Genomic DNA, 22589 nt, shown 5'->3' with positions numbered 1-22589 from the left:
CCTTCTTGTTAGCAGTCCTGTCAGTGTAATGACCATCTGCCTTCAGCTGTCCTGGCACAGATGTTAGCATTGTAACAGTAACAGACCCCTCAGCATTGTAAAATTACGGAGATTTTTTCAACAGGGAAGACTGAGGTTTTGTTACTAAGTACAACCTTTGGTTTACATCTCCGCAGCTTTCCAGGGAAGGAGTTCTGTACATTGTGTCATACTTACAGACACTCCAGATGTTATTTACCCAGAACTGTTCCTTTATCAACACAGACAGGGGTGATAATATGGTAGTCTCTGCTTTGCAGACTTGGAGGTAGTGGGAAACTTTCAACCTTGGGAAGCACCAGAGGCACAAAACTGTGCTGATCATTCTTACAGCTGTGTCGCTCATGCAGCTGCCCTCTCTGTGCTGGTGTTCATCACCTTCAGCCCCAAACGGAGCGCTCCTCCTCACCTAGCAGGATTGCAGTGCCAAACAGTGATGATGGTGGTAATGAACAAGTGGATGCTCCTTTCTTTGTAGTCATGTAAGAGGCAGAACCTGATTAAACTTTATAGTCAGATAAGAGTAGTGAAAGGAAGCAGGTTAAGCATATCAGTCAGATAGATTGTGCCAAGCCATGATGTGCATCTTTCCCAGTCTTCTAAGCATGACACTGACAAGCTTAGTACCACACTTACGTGAAATCCGCAGTATCTCTCCTGTATACAACAGGTACCCAGTATTTGAAGGAAAAGACCAATTAATTCTCCTAAGTTACATCTACACTAGAAAATGAAATATGCTGTCTTTGGTTCTGAACTATCACTGATCACTCCTTGTCCACACTACGAAAGTCACTTTTTTGCCCAGACAGGGTTGCTGCATGCTCACTTCTGGAATCTAATTGGCATGGGTGAACTGCTTTAGGGCTCTTTTAATTATACCACTGCAGACAGTACAGATGCAGCATACAGGCACATTCTCTGCCACTAATTCACTAACACTGACATAATCGTAATATCTTTCAGCAGATGATCCATTTCACTGTTCTTTGACAACTCATGTTCTAAGGTGATATTCAAAGAAGATCTGATCTCACTTCTGCTGCAATAGTAAATACTGGTTTAATGCCATTACCCTGTATTGACAGTCATAAAAAAAAAGTAGATGGGATTAAAGAAATAAAGGAGAAAACAGGATTGAAAAAATGCAAAAGATGGGCTTTTCCCATCAGTTTAAGTGCAAATACAGTCGTAGTTGGAATATTGTGCAAGATCCTGTGCTGAGGTGAGGGCATGGCAAAGCAGCATCATGCTGTGTCTGAGGCCATACTGGTGAGGGCTGTAACACAATTTATATAACCATGGGATTCTCTGTAACTACAGCTGTGCAAGGTTTGCAGTAAAGTTATTCGGAAATACCTGCCTCAGGACAGTCTTCCTGCCTGTCTTCTGTGCTGGGACATCTTGGACACATAATGGTAACTTTCAAGGCAGCTTCCACTGTCCTGTAAATCTGGGGCTTTTAGGGCCCCTTTGCTCCATCTTGAGCTTTAAGTGTGTCATCAAGCCTGGAGCAGGGAATGAAGCAAAGGCATGCATTTTGAATTATAGCTTATTTTATTTATAATTTTATTTGTCTTTTTCTATTAGCGTAGTTCAATTTTCATAGGAACAAAAGAAATCCATTAATCTATTTAATGGGAAAGAAATTTGTTTCTTTTGGCTTCTGGGCATCTGTTCAAAGCTGGCCCCACTAAATGCCTGGAGTCTGTGATTATCTAGGTGGTGGTGCTGCACTTCCAGCTGGTTCATCTATCTGTACAGGGCTCAGGCATTTGGAGGCTGTAAGGTTTCCACCCTCACATTTCAGCATATGTTCAGTCACTTGATGGCTGATTATAGCTGAGTAAATAGTTTATAATGAATAACTTACTCAACTCATTAAACTTGCTTTCTTCTTGTGGCATATCCTCCCAACGACTGTGGTTTCTTCAAATGTGTTTGTGAATCAGGATGATTTAACCAGTTTCTTTTAACAGTATGGGTAGGTTCAGTGCTTTGGATGAATTCACTATTCAAAGACTGTTGATTAGTTAATTGCTCAAATAAATTATGCACTATTTTCTCTGCTCCCTGCCTGTTTAGATGCTTGTGTAAGTCTTCCTTATTAACTTAAGAGAATTGTTCTGGAATCAGTGCCAGTGAAGCTTCATCTTCAAGGTATCCTTCTTTAGCACAAACACAGCTGTTTTCCTGTTCTTTTGGTTGCTCTTTATAGTCAAGCCTTTGTCAGCACAGGGAAATGTATAAAGGCATCTTCATGCCTTGTTATTTTGGACTCAGTTATTATCTTAAGAATACCATGTAGTTAATATCAAACTACTCTAGAAACATTTTAAGAAGAAAAGAAGTGTGATAAAAAGACAAAATTTCTTCAGAACTTCAGTAATCCAGTCTAATCTTAATAAAATAGGAGTATTTAACAGCTCCATCTGCTGAGTACATTAACTCAAACAGCAGGAGGAAAATCCTCAAATTTCTTATTGAGAGGCAAGGGTTCTTCAGATTCATAAACTTTTTTGAGAACAATAGGCATTGTGCCAAAAATATTACAAATTGGAATCTAGTGATGATTAAATCATGAAGTTGGTCCAGGAGATTTGTGGAAGACAAACAAATTAAATCAATGAGAAGCTGCATCTGCTCTGGTAAGAGAGGACTGCTGTGTGTGAGAGCCGGAACAACGGCTTGGGTTCTGCCAGCAAATGCAGAAAAACTGAAGTGCTTCTACCAGCTAATTATTTTTTCACATGAATAATCAGTCAAAAATGTAGTGACAAGCCAAGGATTGTGTGCAAATATGTTGATTTTATGGGAAATTATTATCTCTGTAATTTATAGGTATGCTTTTCTAAAATTCATCACAATATTTTATGAAATCACAGTATTGTGCCCAGTAGAATATAAGAGTAAAGCAATTGATCCCAGTTAGTAGTGTTTTACTGACATGATAAAGCATTAACTGTCCTCTTTGGGATTTTTTTTTTGTAATACAATGAAAAATATTGCTGTATTGTGAAAGGGATTCATTCAGACAAAAGGGAAGCATTGATATGAATTAGCCTTAGGTGTTATCTGTAACAGACCTGCTACCAGAACAGTTTAAAAACAGAGAAGGATTAGGGCAGCTGAGAATGATGGAATTGGAAGAACGTACTCGGCTTTGAATGATGGCTGTTTGTAGTATTTAACTAAAATTCTGGACTAAAGCTGGCTATACTGTGCAAGCCAGTGTCCTTTACTATGGTCAAGCCTGAAGTGATGGCCATTTAAAGGAAATTTTATTCTGGACATTTCCTGCTGAGATTTAGGATTGTAATGCACACTGAAATCCTAGAAAACAAATAGGAATATGACCCTGGGCCTTTTTGGCACCTGATCTGCTGAGGAAAATAAAAAGCAAAAAGGCTCACAATGATTTTTTAACAGGGTTTACAGTTAGGCAGTTTTCTCACTTTAACAAAATTTCCATTAGCACCTGTACCCAGATAGAATATAATTTTTTTCCAGCCCCTTTTTATACTGTACAGTGAAACTGACAGACTACATGAAATTATGTTTAAAGCTGCCAGTAAATCATTCTGAGTCCCCAAAGTTAACACTTTTCTGCCTGCGTCCTGGTAGAGTTGCAGTGGGGAGGTGACTCAGCTGTTGTTTCATTTTTGGGTTTCTGACAAGTGAGGTGTTTGCATTAGGATTGTTTAACTTCGTGCAGTGCCCCTTCACTTCAGTTAAATATGTGCCAAAGACACTTGTTCCAGCATTAACTGTGTGAACTCCACCAGCTGGGACTTTAATGCATACAACTTGCAAGCTGTGTTGAAAATGGAAGTTTAAAATTCCTGTGGAATCACTCCATGCTTGTTTTCTTAATTTTTTGCAGTGTGGTTGTGACCCCGCAGCTCATTTATTCCTCAAATGCAATGAGGCAGAAGCACATGGGTCCTGCCACCAACCTTTCCTAACAGATCTTGGCTTCTCTGCAGGGGAGCAGCTGATAGAGAATCTTCTCAAACAGGCAACGTGGGCAAAGTGGTCATTTCACGAAAACAGTGAGGTTCCTCATCATCCCAGAAACATGAAATATGAGAAAAGAAGAACTGAAGATTTTGTGATTCTCTTTGTTCATCTTTGTTTTTATGTTTTAATCACACATTTTGATCTGAGCTTGAAAATACCCCTTCACTGATGCAATGGAGTAAAGATTTTCATAGGTTTTTCTTCAGGCTCTGTTCAGAAGGATTATAAGGAGTTAAGCTGGTTTTTTTTTTAAGCTAGCTTCTTTTGCTATCTAATTGCTTGTTAAAACCTTGTTTTTCAGCTAGTGACCTTTGCGTCAGTGACATTGCATGCATAGCATTAACAAGAATTAATAAAGAAAACCTCTCGCTATTTTTAGGAGGGGAGAGTTGGCAAAATTGAGATAATTTAGATATCTCGTGCATTTTTTTCATAGAAATTATTAGTAACTTAACTTCTACAGAACCCACAACAAATTCAAAATTTCTGCATCTAAAATTGCTCTGATTGGATGTGTATTCAAATCTCATGCATTGGTATCAACATCAAAAATTATTTTTTCCAATTATGGGTATAGGAATTGCACCCCACAAAGCAATGAAAGAAAGAAGAGTGAAACTACTGCTCTGTAACAGAACAAGAAAAAGCAAAGAAAAATCCCTAATTAAACTTCCAGTGAATGCTCTGCTTGAATATATAATCACTTTGTCCGTACACTAGATTGTAGAAGTTACTACTAGCTATAAATATGGGGGGTGTTTTTGCATATTCATTCTTAATTCCATTTTATTTACTGAGTAGTTTCACTCATTCAAGCTCTTTGGATCAAGAATAAGCATGGCTTAGACCAGAAAACAAATGACACATCAGGGTAAAAGTAAGAGCTTCCAAACAAGAGCAGGATAAGCACAGTCCTGGCTGCCCTTAAAGTAGTCTCAAATAGGACTTTCATGGTGGTGCCATGATTAAGGATCCTCATCCTGTTTGCTGTGTCTCCAAACCTGGCTGAGGTGGCAATTCAGAAGGACTGCTCATGGAAAACCAGTCCTTTGGTGGCAATTCAGAAAGACTGCTCATGGAGAACCAGTCCTTTGGTGGCTGAGGCCTGTCCTTGCTCCTCAGACCCCTCACCCTCGGTCTTCAAATAAGCTGAGCTCTGTCTCAAAAAAACAGGATTTAACCATTAAGCAGATATACAGAATCCTCTTTAATATTAAAGTGAGGATGCCGAAATACAGGGGATCTCTGCACATCAGTATATACTGAAATTGCATTCACTCACACTAGTGAGGCCAGCTGTATCTGACAGACTCATTCTTCTCACCTTCAGATTCTAACAGGCTACATTTTATTAAGCTCTCCCAAGTTGTGTGTTTAACCTTTATTTTTTAATGAAAAAGCATATTATGAAATCATCACTAGGCAAGATCTGAATAAATCTTGGATATCTACCTGTTTTTTCTCTTATAACATAACCCTGAAACCTCTTGAGTTATCAAGTGTAGTATGAACTAGTACATACCCTAAGTCAAGTCTGCTATAGAATTCATAAAGTGTGTCCAGCTGGGACAAGCAGAATGGAAACCCTTTCCGTCTTGTCTTTCACTTTCTGTTCATAGCATAATGTTTCTTTTTCCTTAAAAAACAACAGAAGAAAACGCTACCAAACACAAGCAAAATAAAAACCAGCAAAATACTAAAGCTTTTTCAGGGGTTACTATGGGTGCCACTATAAGTGCTGCCAGAAAAAGTTCTCTATATGCGTGGTGCAGCCTTCATGGTGATGGCTTTGTCTCAATTAGTTGTTTATTTAAGAGGGAAACATCTTTAGGTTTTGGTACTGTGGGCAAGTTGTCTATAAAAGCTACTAAAGAAAACTACTCACAAATGTCCCAAAAAGGACATAAAAACACTTACTTTCTTCTGCTATTTAAAGTGTTCCTAACCCTGAAACATACTTCTCTAAGGCCAACGAAATTAGAAAAATGTAAATGTTGTACAAAAAGAGGATCAGATCCATAAACTGTCCGTGTCTGCTCCTATTAGGACATTAATCAATGGAATTCAGTGAAGGACTGGCTGTTGCCCATGTGAAGTATTTGTTTAAACTTGTGAAATCCTGACCATCTGAAAGACGGAGGAGCACTAGAAAACACACTGCCAGCCCTGGACCAAACCCATCCAGCTATTTAACTTCAAAGCTTGGTATTTGCGTCATGCTCGATGACTTCAGGGCTTCTTAAGCAAACCAGTGCTCCAACTATAGAAGCAGCAAGTAAGGGTTTGTTTACAAGCCTAAGTACTGGTTTAATTAACTAATTTATATCAATGTAGGTTGCCAATCTGTACCACTGCAAGGTCTGTTGCAAGGCTCAGTCTTCTGAATTGGGTACGTCAGTCACGTTGAATGATAGCAATAGTGGAGTGAAAGCCATGCCCAGATGAACTCTGGGGCTTTGAAAATACAACAAAGCTCTTTCCAAAGGCAGAGGCAGCAGGAAAATTGATCCTTTTTCCTCATGGCTTGGCTCCAGTTTTTCTCTAGGCCTGGATGGATCCAGCGAGCCAGTCTGGATCTTTCCAGAAACCCCTGTGTGGGGACTCCAGGCAAAAAGAGGAAATATTCTGGGCTATAGATTCCCAAACCCCAGGCAACAACCATTAACAAAGACTTGCCCAAGTCCCAGTGTGGTGCTTGTGTTGTTGGCTCCATCTGTCAGGGAAAATGACGGCTTTAGATGGATAACTGTCGTAAGCCTTAGAACATATTGCTACAATGCTGGAAACATTAGAAGCTGTCAAATCAGCCATCCTCTGACCTTGCATTGTATTTATTTGCAGAGAGATGTAATGCCTAAATTAATGAATGAATTACTTAAAACACAAAGCAGAATGGAAGGATTGTCAGGAAGGGACACCATAAAGTTTCAACATGACTTATATGAAAGTGGCAAGAAATTGTTTTGCAGCTCTTCGTTTAATGGACAATTAAGGATTTGGAATAAAATGCATAGAGTTTAATGGCATTTCTTCCCCTATGATACAAGCTGGAGAGAAATGAGATTGTGGCATGGGTTACCTTGTGTTAAATAGTTTGGAAGTCAATGGATACAATGAAGACATTTATGAGACCATCTCTGACATGTGAAATGTTTTCTTTCATGTACACTTGTGAAAAAATTGCTTAGAAAGGAATTACCATATGTGTTTTATGTTACTGCAGTTTTAATTTAAATAATCTAATTTGTGATGGAAAAAAATGTGTGAGAGATTTCTATATAGCTATTCTCAAGCCATTTTGTTTTTTCCAGATTTAATTGTGGGTGCATTTGGAGCTGGAAAAGCAGTTGTTTACAGGTATGTGGTAAATGCAATGGATTTGATATTTTACAGCTTTGGTGGGAGATCATTATATTAAAAAATGTCATATTCCTGTTTCCTTGTTGCAATGTGTAAAAGGTGGTCGTTAGAGATGATAAAGTAAACATCTTGTGAGAAAGAAATGTTTTTTTCCCATGCTCAAAACCGGTAATTATCAATGAAAATTTCCATGCTTAGACTTAGCTCAAGCAGCTTCTGGAATGTTTGACTCTTCAGTTAATTTTAAATAAGAAACTTAAAAGGCATGTCATTGAAAATTAATGTGGTTTCTGGGGGAATGGTGCTAGTAAGAAATTTTAAAGTGACCAATCCTCGGAGACTGTGTATGTTAAGACATGAAACATTTATTGAAAACAAAGACTGCTACTTTTAGCCTCAGTTTAAAAAATGCACATGATCCCATTTTACAAGACAAAATGTTGTTGCTGACTATGGATTTTCACTAAATGCACTTTTTGATTAGATATAAAATTAAAAACTACTAAATACATAAGCAGAAATCTGCTAATGCTCTCTTAGTCCAGCCGTGCTGACAGTTCATTTCATTTAAATATTCACCATCCATTTCTACCTGATTCTCTGGCTTCTTGTCTGTATTCCCAACAGCACCTGACAGAGAGGAGGCATGTTCTACTTCCCAACTGAATGTTTGTGAAAGCATAAGAATTTTGTAAAACAGGAATGTTAGCTCATCTCAGCTAACACTGTAGGTGCAGCGAGAAGACCCTATTTTCCTACTGCACTATGAAAAAACCATGCAAATACTTTGCAGTCCATCACTTTGCAATGCCATGAGTGATTGCACAGGATGTGAAACACTGATGAATTATATCCACTGTGTATTTTCAATAACAATAAAATGTGTTCTATTCAATTTTAGAAAGTGAATAGCAGGAGGCCATTTCCTGGCCAGAATGTACGAAATATACAACTTGTCATATTGTCGAAATAGAGTTTTATTACGGAAATTTTCTAGGACAAAAAAGTTTTCCCTGTTGCACAAAAGTGAAAAAGTCATTTTATTTTTTAATGTCTTGCTGAAGTAATACAAAGAAGTAATCATAAAAGCTCAGATATGGATTAAAATAGAACGAAAGTTAGAAAACTGGGATAGCTGGAAATATGTAAGTTACTGTAAATAGTACTGCTGTCTTAAAAGAAACAGAATCTGGGCACATCCTTCTTTTCATTTGTCTTCTAAACTGCTTGCACTTATAGATTATCTCATCACTTAGTAACAGCTTCAGAGGGATGGTTTCCATCACCAAAACTATATATCACATACTCAGCAGAATTTACTGATGATTATCCCTGGTTTACAAAGTCAATTGTCTCAAGAAATGTCAGACAGAGTTTACTTGATTATTGGTTCGAGATACTCTACACCAACTTCTACTTTAACCAAAACATGTTTATTTTTTTAAGAGTCTTAAAACAGACATAGTAAGTCTGAATGTATAATTATTAATGGAGGCAGTACAAAACAAATCTGCAAGATGGCTAAAGGACTGCTGTAAAACCCAAAAAGGAAGACTCTGTCCCTTTGAGAAAACTCAGTGTGATGAAATGTGTCTGATGTGCCTCAGTCCTGGGACACATCTCTTGCTTAACCATAGGATACTGTTTCCGTGATGTGTTAACCTGTGATTTTTTTTTGTGAATCTCAGTAGGATTCTGACAAAAAAAAAGAAAGGTTCTTTTGGCTATGTACAGCATTATAAAACTGTGTTCTCCCAAGTAACCCTACATGTCTGGCTTCTTTGTGGCCAACTCAGTTAAGTGTTTGCTCTGCTGCAACTTAGGTACTAAAGTGCTCCTTCTGTTACGTGGTGAACCTTATTTCTGTCCCCCAGAGCCAGACCTGTTGTGACTGTGAATGCTCATCTTATTTTGAACCCCATGATTGTGAATCCAGACAATAAAACCTGTCAACTCCCCAACTCTCAGCTTTTGGTGGCCTGGTAAGTCTATGATTACTCAGAAAATATCCTTATCCTCTTCCTCAAATAACTTCTTGTCCCTTAATTTTATTGCAACTCTTTCTTGAACGTGTTTAAAGTTCAAAATGCTGAAACATGCTCTGAGCACAACAAAACCCCCCTATAAAGCGATCTTTTTGATATTTATCAGTACTTCACAGGTTGTCTAACTAACTGTGGTAGCTAAAAGTTGAGTCCTTTGACGCACTGAGTCTCCTGCATAGGAGGATGCTCAGTGTCTCCTAGGGTCAAGCTGCAAAGTTATATGCAATGTTTAGATGAATGAAATATGAAACAGCTAAAACAGACAAAACACGTAAACAGTTAAGTGTTTGTTGGCAAAATGTAACAGTGAAAGTGATGCAGAGCTGGTGTGTCCAGTTATCAGCTGGAGAAAGACAGATCTTAGTCCTTTGTGGAAGAGAGAAGGTATCTGGCTAGCCATCCTGAAAGAAGTGCACAGGATGTTGTTGCTGGGTGTCTTTGGTCAGAGGAAAGGTTTTTTTAGCACATCACACAGGACAATGTTTCAGCTATCCTTAAAGGAGAAACCCTTAACCACAGTAGTGTTTAACTCTGAAAAGAAAAAAAAAAAAAACAAAAAACCACAACAACAAAAAACCAAAACCAACCAAACAAAAAAAACCCAACCAAACAAAAAAAAAACAAACCCAAAAAAACCCCAAAAAAACATTAACAACCTTTGAGCTAATTAAAAAAATATAAGATCAGTTACAAGTACAAAATGGTTGCAGGGCAGTTGGAGGCTATCTAATAGCACATAACAGCACATAAAGGCACAATTACTGCACTAGAAAAAAGTCACTTCGAAAGGACCTCAGAAACAGTTGACAGAAGAGGCTATTACAAATACATAAGATACTGTTTAAAAGTGGAAAGTATAACAAATGAGGAAACTGAAATCAAAACAGAGCATAAACATGTGCAAGTTGAATATAAAATGCTAGTAAGTCTTGAAAGAAAGACTGTGAGGAACAGATTTCTAAGGCATAAAAACATTAGAAGCAGGAAGCCTGCCAGGATGTGGGCTGGACAAAAACAATATTAAGGTGTAAAGGAGGACTCCAGCACATAACATCATCGCAGAAATTTTGCACTGCTTTTAAACCGAAGATGGTCGGAGAATTTCCTCACACTGGAGACATTCTTTACAGGAGAGGAGTTCTAAAAATCATCTAAAATGTAAGATTCAGCAAAAGAGTCTTTAGAATTAATTGATAAATATGAACTGTAAAACATAATCATGAGAAGCTGTTCATGTAAGAGCCGTAAAGGAACTAAACTCTGATACACTTAAACCAATAAATATGTGGGCTTCCAATGCATCTGGGAGGGGGTTGTCAAGAGATTTTCACTCTTGCGCTGTTCTTTTACACTTTAGAGGACTTTGTGATATTCTTTGTCATGTTCCTCATTTTTACATCCAATGTAGAAAATTGCCCATCTACAGAGCAATGTAGAAGGCACTTGGTGGAACCATGCAATCCCAGAACTTTGCAAGACTTTGGCTTTTCTGTGTTACAGTGGTGATACTGCAACACGTGTATCAGACAATGAGGCCTGTGGAAAGAAATATCTATGGACCGATTCTTGATAGGTGTTTCAGAGAGATGTTTATTTCTCCAGCCGCATGGCCGGGGCTCTGCCGAGGAACTGCTCAACCACGGGACCCGAGGGTCCCTGCCCGCGCAGGGGAACACAAAACAATCAATGGGGAAGGAGGCTGACCAGGGACAGGGAAACCCCGTGCCTCCCCCTAGGGCCCCTCTCCCAGGACTGCATGGCAGGGGGGAGGGACCCCAACATTTCTGGAATTTTTTATTCAAGTACCTTTTGTTTTAACAGTTGATGTAAAAGAGAATTTGAAATATGGACACTTGGCTGAAGCATGTTCATTGATCCAAATTATGTTGTTTCACAACTCCAGGTTTTAAGACTTTTAAAAAATGCTTAGTTGTCCTAATGGAAAAGATTTTGGAACCACAACAGTTATCAACAGAGTATTGAAAGAAAAAATGTGGGTTTTTTTCACAGGAGGAAAAACATCTCTCTTAAAAAAACATTCTTGCTCCAAGATACTGTTTAGAAAAGGAAGGAAGGAAGAAATGCATACTCCTTTAACATATATTTTTTTATTTCTTTTCATTTTTCCACTACAACAAGCCAGAAGATGTTTGATTCATATCTATAAGAGCTTTAATAGAAGCATAATTTAATTTCTGTCTGCTTTATTCTAAAATACTGTTCCCTAAAGATCTAGTTCATGTTATGAAATGACTGAAGAGCAGCTGCTCTTTTCCACACTGTAATTTTTCTCCTTAGTTGATACAAACTTGTATAGTACATATGAAAGCAATTAGTAGGGAAACTCCAACAGGCAAAGAATTCCTCAGACCCATGGGATAGATTTCTGTATCTCTTAGCCAGCTGTGCAACTTGTATAAAAACTCTACTGACTGACACTGCAAAATTAGAATGAAAGGAAACATCCTACCAGAAGAGTTTCAGGAAGTGTGTGTGCATGAATAATGTGGATTATTTTACATTTCCAAGTATTAGAAAAATATTATTTCTGCCATGATATAAATTGCAAAGCTGAAGCAACAGAGGAAACGTGCACAAAAAGTCATTTTTATGCACAGCCCAAAGAGAATTGTCCTGAACTTCTAGAAACATATAATTCATTCTCCGCTGTGTGTAAAATGTGGCTATTTCTGAGTTCCCAAAACCAGCAAATCTGGAACAAATTCTGCAACTTTGAAGCTATTAAAGAATATGGAAAAATGACTCCCCCCCCACCCCCCAGGTGTGAAAGATGGAAGTTAATATCTCTAAAAAGAGATAAATAAATTGAAGATTTTCATTTTTCAAAAGCTGTTTCCACATCATGCAATTTATTACATTCAAGATTGGGTTCTAGCTACCAGGAGGTCTTATTTATCTATGCACTGGCATTTTTATTACCATTTGAGGTGTGATTATCCACTAGCTACCTTATGTATTTGTTCTTAAATTGCAGCTGCAAAAGTTATTTACTCACCTCTCACTAATTTAAGGTAAATATTGTTAATTCCATTTTGTAGAGGAGCAATAAGTCAGAGAAGTTACCTGACTTACCAAAAATTGCATAGAAGTGTCCAATCATGATAAAAAGTCGATTTGTAGAATATATTTTGTATATATATTTGTATATTTCTGTTTTATATTTGTAGAATATAGTTTTTATTTGTAAGTGCTTTTCAGGTTTGGATGTCTATTTGAGATGTGCCTTGTAGGCTATCCACCTTCTGTAAACCCACTGAAACAAGAAGCAGACTGCTTAAAATTTCTGATATTCAAGTTCCTACTATCAAATGATACTCTGAAAAAAAGAAGTTGTTTGTTTATCTCCAAATTTGTTACTACTAGAGTAGTAATAAAATATTTATAATCTTGAGTCAGCTAGATTCAGTAAATGAGACATTTCTACATACATTTACAAAAAGCTGAATACAAAATTCCTACCAAAGATATAAAACCCCAAAATAATAATATTTCAGCCTTTCCTAGCTGCATAGGTTAGACTATGTTTCTACTTCAGCTCCATTCTACTGCAAGTATTTTGTTTTCTCATTGACATAATTTTAAAGAGGATGTGATTGGTGTCCCGTGGATATGGACCATGGGGCCATTGTTGAGATGAATCTGTGTGAAATTATCCACAGGCTGTTGGCCAGCCTGACTCCATGGGTTGTATAGCAAAGCCATATGGCCAAGAGTCAGAAGATGGATGCCTCACTGCTCGGGGGCTGGTGAAAGGGGGGTAGGCAGGTGGTGTCACTTGCTACCAACGCAGTTGGGTTGCTGTACGGAGACCTCTGTGCCAGGTTTTAGCTTCAGTAGCCCTAGAGACGAAGGCTATTTGTCCAAAGGGCAGTCACTTACCTAGCAGCCCTACTGCTACTGCAGCCTGGCCATGTGATGTAGATCAGCCATGAGATGCCTTCAGCATTAAAACTCTGTGATGGTGACTGGATTAGACTTTGGCATAACAGAATCTAAAAGCAGGGCAAGTATTAGAGCATTGTAATAGAAGTGTATTGACTTGCTTTTGCATATTGTACTTCAAAGAGGAAACTGGTTAAAGGTTGTTCATCAGTTGATGGTAACAGCTTCTTCTCTTCTTCTGTGGAGGTTTGTGACCTTGCAGGTTGGTTATAAGCCTCACACAGAATGGAAGTCATTAACATTAAAGCTTACATTAGCCTTTCTGCTAAGGCACTATCCATTTTTCTCTCCATCTGGAAACCTGTGCACTAAAGAAATTGTTAACAATGACAAATGATGTCTGGTAGGATCTGCTAATGCCTTCTTCTCACCTCGTGAAGTTTTCTATTTTTTTTCAGCTGCTAGAGTAGCCAGACCAAAGTAAATGCTTTCTGGTACAAAGTCCTGTCTAGAAAGTATTGTACATGAGTAACTAACTGATTTTCTAAGGATTGAGCACTTCGGGTGATATTAGGTAATTTTATTAGGCTTGACTTTTGAAGAGACTGCTCCCATCTGTGCCAAGAGTAGTTATGAAGAAAGGAATATTTTCTAGCTTCTTGTTCTTGTAAAAATATTTCTGTCTACCTGAAGAACATAAAATTATTTTAAACAAACTGCTGTGTTGACCCAAGGTTGTCAGGAAAAGCTAGTGTGTTCAGTTTTAAGGCTTTCCCTCTATTTTGTAACTACAGTCAAATACTATTCAAAGCATAATCTCATAGTGATGACAGACACAGCAGAATAAATGTGATGTGGGGATCTCTTCAGAGAGGCAAGATTGATAGCATATAAAAAGTTCATATGCTTTAGGATGATGTACTATTTCCCATTTGTTTCTTATTTGCTGAAGTTTTCTTCCTCTGATTGATAATTGTGTTATTTGATTGATTGCTCCTACAAGCAAGCTCAAAAGCTCAGCTGTTTTATTTCTTACTGTACCTAGGAGTCAGATCTCAAATCTCTATGAATTCTTTAGACTCTTGTCCTCTTTTGTGGTCTGTCTTTCCCTCTGCTTTTCTTTTTCTTGATGCTAAAACATCCCTCAGCATCTCCCCAACATCTTCTTGTTGAAGTGATGAGCATATCTAAATTCATCTAGGTTTGCAATTGAAATCTTTGATGTCTTTAGAACTATTTCTGAACCAAATAATAAAATCTCAAATATGTAGCAGGATTCTGCTAAAACTGTAGTCTTGCTTCTTGTGTGGCCAGAGTGTGGGAGATTAGCCACTCCAAATTTTTGCTTTTTCGCTCTGCCATTCCCTTTTTGACATGCTCTGCCTGGAGTGGAGGGAGTAAATCTTGACTCTCACAGTAATATAGAAGAACATGACTTCAGTCATCAAATATGTATGATGAATTATTCTGTTCATTGCAGTAAATAAAGCATAGACTGAAATTTTTCTGTTTAACAAGTAAAGCATTCCAAGCTGCATTTTTGAACTCAACCGTTTTTCAAACATGATAGGGCAAAATTTATGTGATTTCTCCAAAGCAAGATAACTGAGTTTAATACAATGGCAGCTCTTGAGTTTACATTTGAGAAAATACATTCTTTGACATGTGAGACTGGCCTGTGAAGTCTGATGTCTAAATTGAATTTATACAATTACACAAGATTTCCTCATTTTTTTTGTTTTGTCCTTGTGTATTTGGAAATAATTGGTTCTTCATGTATTAACTCAATAGTTGTAAAGAAGTAGGAATATGAATAAATTTTCAATTTCTGCATGGACTGGAGAAAGGCTACAGTTAAACAGAGATTAATGGCATAATGCCATTCTTTTTCCTCAAGAAATTATGGCCTTTTTTTCCCAAGAAAATAATCTTTCATTAAGGTCATGAGAGTAACATGTATGCCAAATGTGGCAGTTTCATTACATCTGTCAGAGGAAACAAACATGCAATTGGAATGTGATTACAGGTTGGTTTAATGGTTATGTTAGTGGTTTTGAGACATTAGTATACAGGATAACAGTACAGGATATATATAACTACAGGATAACAGTAGTGAGGAGATCAAGAGCAATGAATAAAGCAAAATTTTTTATTTAACTCAAGCTGATTTTAGTGCTGACCTACAAACAATTTAGGTTTTATGTTTCAAATTAATTATAGCCTCTTGAAATAATGAAAATCTTACAGTAATTCCAGTGGAACACATTGGTATCCTGAGTGTTTTAATTTGCTAGAAAACAGCTTCAGCATTGACTAGATGCTCTTAAGATTTTTCTGATTTGACCATGATGAACCAGAAAGGATTTCTGCAGACAGCCTGTTACAAAGGTGGTTTGCTGAACCTCAGTATAAAGAACCCATTTTTGGCAATAGTGTTAGAAGGGTCATTTCCATGGTCTCTCTCAAGAACTACTGGGAACAGAGAATATTCTCCATACCTTTGCCAGGAAGTATTCAGAGACTGTCCTCTGTAATTATTAGTGCAGCCTAGGAGACTTCCTGACTTAATTAGGGAGTATCATAGTTAGCCAGATACAGATCTCAATTAACATCTTTTTAAGAAAATGAAAATAAAACTTAAAAGATATGACTCGGGAACTGCTGATTCCCAGGTCAGTCCATTTTCAGCTAATAATGAATGCCTTCTCTTTTTTATTTGTAGCTTTACTGTAAGAGTCTGCGCAGATTTTGAAGGTCAAAGTATTTCAGATGAGATAGGTAAGAAATGTTTTCTATTTCTATAATTCACTCTGGCCTGCTCCATTTCAGATGTATTTTTTTCCTACACTTGGAAAGACAATAGGAGTGAGATCCTCCTAAGGCAAGAAAATGCAGTTAAAAAAAAGTGCATGTGTATATGTGTGTGTGTGTGTGTGTGTATATATCTCACAAGCCTTTTATTACTCAGTTAAATGATTTTTGTTTCAGATTTAGTAATTTTCTAAGCAAAACCAAGAATGTACCTTGTTGGAGAATGTTCTGTTTTGGAAAAAAAAAAAAATTAAAGAGACAGAAGTCCTGTACACATATGATCTGTCAATGAAATCAGAAAGCTTAAATTACATGTCCTGCATACTTTGGATCAAAAACTTGTGGGCTTTTAAACAGACAGGCACTTAAAGCATGGATTAGTTTTTCTTGAAAGACTTGATTAGGTTAATTAGTTATAATGCATAATGAATTCTTTGCTATTTTGTTTCTGTTAAATCAATAACTAGTTTATTTATTTATTTGTATCCTTTAGTGCTGAAAGGTGAATTGCAGTTAGACTCATTGAAACAGAAAGGAGCTGTTAAGAGGACCCTCTTCTTTGATTACCATCAACCATATCATTACTTCTCCATTGTGATAGAAAGACAGAAACAACTCCATTGCCAGGACTTCCTTGTTTATCTCAGAGTAAGTTGTTTAAAATATTTTGGATTGTCATCATTGCTTGAGTAGTGCCAGGGATTTAAAGATAATAATAAAAAAGGAGCCACTGGAAAAGGAAGAATAATTTCCAAAATTACAAAAATGGGATGTAAGATAGACCTCATCTGTATGTTCAATATGTCCAGAGCATATTGCTACCTTGAAAAAATTTGTTATGTAAATCTTTGGCTCATCTTTTGTTAATATAAGTATTAAAGAAAGATTTCTTTTGAAGAGTGTAGGGTTTCTGTGTGTAAAAATGCACTCATTTCACACTCTTCTGGAAATTCTGATCAAATACTGCATCTTCTGATACAAAAATGCAAGATTGCTTTCCTTTTTTGGTATCCCTTTACTTTTTTAGTATTCACGGTGCGGTAATAAACTAATGATGTTGAATATCATGCCAGTTCAGGTTCAAAAGATATTTTAAAAGAGTCTTACAGAAATATTGGCCTAAAATACATATATTTAAAAAATATTTTAAAGATATTTTTAAATGTTTTTAGAAAAATTAAAACTGTGGAATTGAAGTTGTAAAGGAGAAAGGGTCAACACTTGCTCACTTGCAGGTGGAGTTACCTCATGCAATTGAAGTAGATTCCAAGTCTGGTCCAAGAAATGCAGTGGGAGGTGAAATGGAGAAGTTTCAAGCACTATGTAAGGACATATCTAGACAATAAAGGTGGTTGAGTTTTACCATTGCTAATTCAAATAAATTCTTGGTTATGGTACAAATATGGTACAAATACATGGTACAGCAATATTACCTCCACAAATCCACACATGCCCTACCTCCATTTCAAAAGGAAGACAGGCAGTAGCTGATAGGAGTTGGTTCTGTGTGTCTCTCTTAAACAGCTTCATTTTAGGCTAATGCTTTGAAAAATTTCTGAGTCTACTCAGCTCAGCCAGCTTCTTCCAGATGTTGGGCTGTGGAGGCAATGTGTTCTGGGCATTCCAGTTACTGGTGAGTCACTTTGCTTTCCTAATGGCACCACGTGCAGCCAGAATTTGGCCAGCAGCTGTCGAAGAATCATGCCTTTACCTTCAATAAAGACCACATCTTCACCTTCAGAAGTCTGAATCTGTTGTCATACTGTACTAACTGAAATAATCATAGTAAACCATTGGTTTTTATTATGTGATTGTCTCTCACAGGATGAAACAGAATTTAGAGATAAATTATCTCCCATCAATATAAACTTCAATTATAGTTTGGATGAGTCCAGTTTTGAAGATAGTTTGACTGTGAAGCCAATACTGAACTATTACCAGAAAAGCTCATTAGCAGAGCAGGTATGAATTTTGCATGCCACGTTTTCTGTATATAAACATTGAAGCATTTACAATTGTTATGTGTGTCATCTTCCTTAAAAAAGAGTATCACGGCCAGAAATTACACAACTGGGATTTAATTAATTCAAAATGTGGATTGAATATAAATATAGAACCAACAGGCCTTTCAAGTATTTCCAAAACTTTCTTGTGCTCATAGTTTTGATTGCATTCTAGAATACGTAAGCCAAGTTAGTGTGGGAAAGGGCCTGAAGATTATATTGTTCTGCTAAAGACATATTTTACCATCTAAATGATCTCCAACTACCATGTGAAAAGGAACTTACAGAAAGGAGAAAAATATTTAATTCACTAAGGCAGTGCTAGTGGTATTTAAGACACGTTAGCAATATTTAAGGAAGTGATTTGGACTTAGAGGCATGTACTAACTGTATTATAATTTTTTACTTTGCAATAATACAGGCTTACATTCTGGTTGACTGTGGGGAGGACAACTTATGTATTCCTGACTTGCATCTTTCTGCAATGCCGTAAGTTAAATAAAATAAATTATGCTGTATATAAGAAAGTCCAGACAGTGCTAACTGTTGCAACAGAATGAAGTATGTAGAACACAGTTCTGTTGTTTACTATAACTAATCATTCTTACCTGATTTACAGATTTTAATTTGTGCATCCATTTCATCTATAAAACCAAGAAATGGAGAAATACACAGTTCCAAACCACATTCATGATGTTTAATGGTTATCACAGAAAATATAGTTTGCAGGTGTTTGTTAGCGGTTCTAGTTCTCTGAAAATCAAGAGGTGATACAAATTGTTGTTCACAGGAGATTTCAAGTTTTTTATTTCAGTGTGCCAGTGACTTTGAACTTGGACGCAATTCTCCTGTACTCAATATACAGTGAAGTAAATAAATGTTAGAATAGAATTTTCAATACATGGCAACAGTTTCTCCTATGAAGGGAGAAATATGCCAAGCAGGACAAGTGGGGAACATCTGAGTTACCTGACTGCCCGCACATCATCTGAATCAGCCCATAGCTGTGAAAGAAAAGGGCACAGTGCCATTGCAGGTCTCAGGAGAATTTCTGTCATTCTTGGTATTACAATGGACATGAGGAGAAAACTACCACCTTTGTGTCCTCCAGAAAACAATGCTGATGAGACCCCCATGGCAAGTGATTCCTCCACTAAATACTTCTTGCCGTTTAGAAAGTAGTCAGGCTCTGAAATTTTATACCAGTGACTTTCAAGTTTTGTGGTAGTCCACTTTGGCCATGGTTTTTTTCTCTTGACTTTTTTTCTACCCAGACGTTGGTATACTTTTTCATGGGGTCATTTTTTATAGAAAATGCTTTATTTTGTGTTCACAGAGTATTTTCCAGAACAGATGCTCTGAGAGCAAAATGTCCTTTTGCTTTATTCATCTGTAAATCCTAATTGTGCATGTTTTAACTCCTGACAAGTAGTGTGTTCTATACAGGGATACAGATCAGCTAATAATTGGAGAAGAAAACTGTGTCATGCTCATAATAAATCCAAGGAATGATGGGGAAGGAGCCTATGAAGCTGAGCTGCATATAAAGATTCCACCTGAAGCAGATTACACTGGGGTTGAACGCAACAACAAGGTAAAGGAAAATCAAAATGTTAGCGATAATGAAGCAGACAACTGAGAGCAAGGACAGCCTGCATAGACTGTACCAGCTGAAAGCAGCACATAAAGAGGTTCCTTTCAGGAAGAGGGATTCCATCAACTCTCAGCTATCCTTGCTTGCACAGTCCAGGGTAAAGGTTAGCCATGCCTCCAAATGATGGGAAGGACAGGACCATTCTGTTCAGACCAGTTCAGCTCCTTCCTGTTAACTTAGTTATAATGCCACACAAATACTGTTACATTTCTCCTAGGAACAGAGGTATTCACATAATTCAGATTTTGAACCAGTAAACACTACCAGTAGCAGAAAGTAATACTGCCAAATTCCCTGAGTACTTCCAGCCTGGGATCCCATGGTACCAGCTCCCAGTCAGAGTTAATGAGCCCTGCTGACCCCCTGACACTTGGACACTGCTGTCTCCTCACACAGCACACTAGTGTTTTACCATTATTAAGGGTGTCCCAGTCTCCAATATCCTGAATAGCTGGACATTAACTGCAGTATAAACTTGACAAAGTTGTTTCCCCTTGTCATCAATTCTTTTATGTTATGAATGGGCCAAAAATGCAATTGTAATGTAAAATGTGCCAGTATTCACAGAAGGACTAATGTTGACTGAAGTCATGCTGAGCTGTACTGAACATGCAGTGTTTTTCCTTTTTGGGTCTGTTTGTTTTTTAAGAGCAAAGATGAAACACTATCCTGCAAACAAGCAGAGTGTTCATGTATTCTCTGTTGGACAGCAAGTCCAAATCGCCTCATCTGCACATAAATCTCCCAAGCTGTTGCAACATGAGCTTGCTTTTTTCTCTTAGTGCCTGGAATGTTCAAGAGGGCCTCAAGGGTGAGAGTGGGAGAAAGCAAGTTAATTTCCTTTCTAAAGGCAAATGTTTTTAAGGAAGTTGAAAGGTACTTACAAGGTATTTCCTTATTCTCCTTCTGTCAGTGACTTTATTAATGGGCTTCTAACCTAGTTTGAAAAAAACTACAAGAAGAATTACAAGAAGTAATGCTATCATCAAAGATGATAGAAATTCTCTGCAACCTCACATCTCAGAAGCGTATCTTAAAGACACCAGCCTCTTCCTACTGCCTATTACTCCTTTTCTTCTCTTAGCAAAGCCTCTGGTTTTTTGGACTGTAATCTACAAAACTAAAGTTCTCTTTAATGTGCTACAAATGGTTACCTTTTTTCTTCACTCCTCCTTAGAAATCTTTTGCTGTTCTTTTAGATGTTACCAAGGTGTCAAAGGAGGCACTTATTCTAAAATCCACAGAATGTATTAGGACATACCTATTATTTGAAGGATCTGGGGGTGGGGGTGGATGAGAGGCTGGACATGAGTCATCAGTGTGCACTCACAGCCCAGAAAGCCAAACGTGTCCTTGGCTGCATCAGGCCTTCCAGTACCTGAAGGGAGCCTAAAAGAAAGACAGAGAGGGACTTCTTACACGAACATGTTGTGACAGGACAAAGGAGAACGAATTCAAACTGAGAGAGAGTAGCTTTAGATTAGATATTAAGAAAATTTCTTGGCTGTGAGGGTGGTGAACAGGCTGTCCAGGGAAGCTGTGGATGTCCCATCCCTGGAAATGGCCTGGTTGGATGGAGCAACGTGGTCTAGTGGAAGGTGTTTCTGTTCACAACAGGGGGTTTGTAACTCGATGATCTTTAAGGCCCCTTCCTATCCAAACCCATTCTATGATTCGGAGCAGAGAGAAATAATTCAGAGCTTTTTATGATTTTAGGAAAAATTGAATTTTTTAGTGCCAACAAAATAGACTCGTGGAGAAAGGAAGGAAAGAATACATGGGAGATCCTGGTGCTTTGGAAGAATAAAGAGAAGCTAGAATGGGTTGGGAAGGAGTTTTAAAGTTAGAATACTTTTTCTTTTGAAGACAAAATTTTAAAACCCCAGGAAACATAATACAACTTCTTCATTCTTTTCAGATTCTGTGGAAGACAAAATAACTTTCTGAAAAATCCAGTTCTGAATCCTTGTAGATTTATAAAAAACTGCCTTCCTTTTGTCCACATTTACCTAGTTCACTCCCATACATAATTTATTTCATATTCTCTTGCTTTTCATTCTTACTCCACTCAAAAAGGTGTCATCATGTTCTTTCTGTGAAGGATCAAAGCATTAGTCCTACTTTCTACATCGTTGTTAGCGTCTTTCTGCATTTCAGGGACCATTTTCACAAGGATTACAAATGGCACTGAAAGCAAGTTTATTCTTTCCATTGTTTTTAAATGGTAAATGTATATTTCAGAAAACTATGTTTTTTGCAATATTATGGGTCCATTAAGTAAACTAAAAAATTAACTTCTAAGTGCACTTGGAAAAGAAATTTATATTGTAAATTTCTTCTAAAATTTTCTAAATGTAAATAGTTCTTTTACCAGGATGACGAAATTCTTAGGGGTCATATTATAAATGAGTATAAGTGAGAGGGACTCAATTCATTCAACTTGCAGGGCTTTGAAAAAATACAGCAGTTTGAACTGACAAGGTAACAGAAGAAATTATCACACCGGATGCAGTAAACACCGAGGTATAAGGGGAAAAAGGTCTCTCAGTCTGCAGGCATTTTTGGAGGCATGGACTATAGATGAAAAGTACAGTTTTCATGTCAGTTGCAGTGGAGTCAGGATTTCACTACTTATTTTTGTGTTTGTGTTGTATCCTGCCAATGGGGCATCTGTGACTGCTCCTGAAATACACTTAATTTAATACTGAACAATTTCAGCAGACAGGTAGATGTATGTTAGAACCTGTTGCAATC

General features: G+C 37.4%; 1 protein-coding gene across 1 annotated transcript in view; it reads left to right on the top strand.

The window, feature by feature from the left end:
* The window catches only part of ITGA8 (integrin subunit alpha 8), a 113214-nt gene that overhangs the window by 34178 nt on the left and 56447 nt on the right, over positions 1-22589 (top strand). Inside the window, exons 14-20 of the mRNA XM_039569095.1 lie at positions 7371-7416; positions 9294-9401; positions 16090-16145; positions 16672-16826; positions 18003-18140; positions 18603-18670; positions 19628-19775. Coding sequence (XP_039425029.1) covers positions 7371-7416; positions 9294-9401; positions 16090-16145; positions 16672-16826; positions 18003-18140; positions 18603-18670; positions 19628-19775 — 719 coding nt within the window. The remainder of the gene's footprint in view (positions 1-7370; positions 7417-9293; positions 9402-16089; positions 16146-16671; positions 16827-18002; positions 18141-18602; positions 18671-19627; positions 19776-22589) is intronic.

The sequence above is a fragment of the Corvus cornix genome, chromosome 2 (genome assembly GCF_000738735.6).
Source record: "Corvus cornix cornix isolate S_Up_H32 chromosome 2, ASM73873v5, whole genome shotgun sequence".
Classification (NCBI taxonomy): domain Eukaryota; kingdom Metazoa; phylum Chordata; class Aves; order Passeriformes; family Corvidae; genus Corvus; species Corvus cornix.
This window is presented reverse-complemented; position numbering and strand designations above follow the sequence as displayed.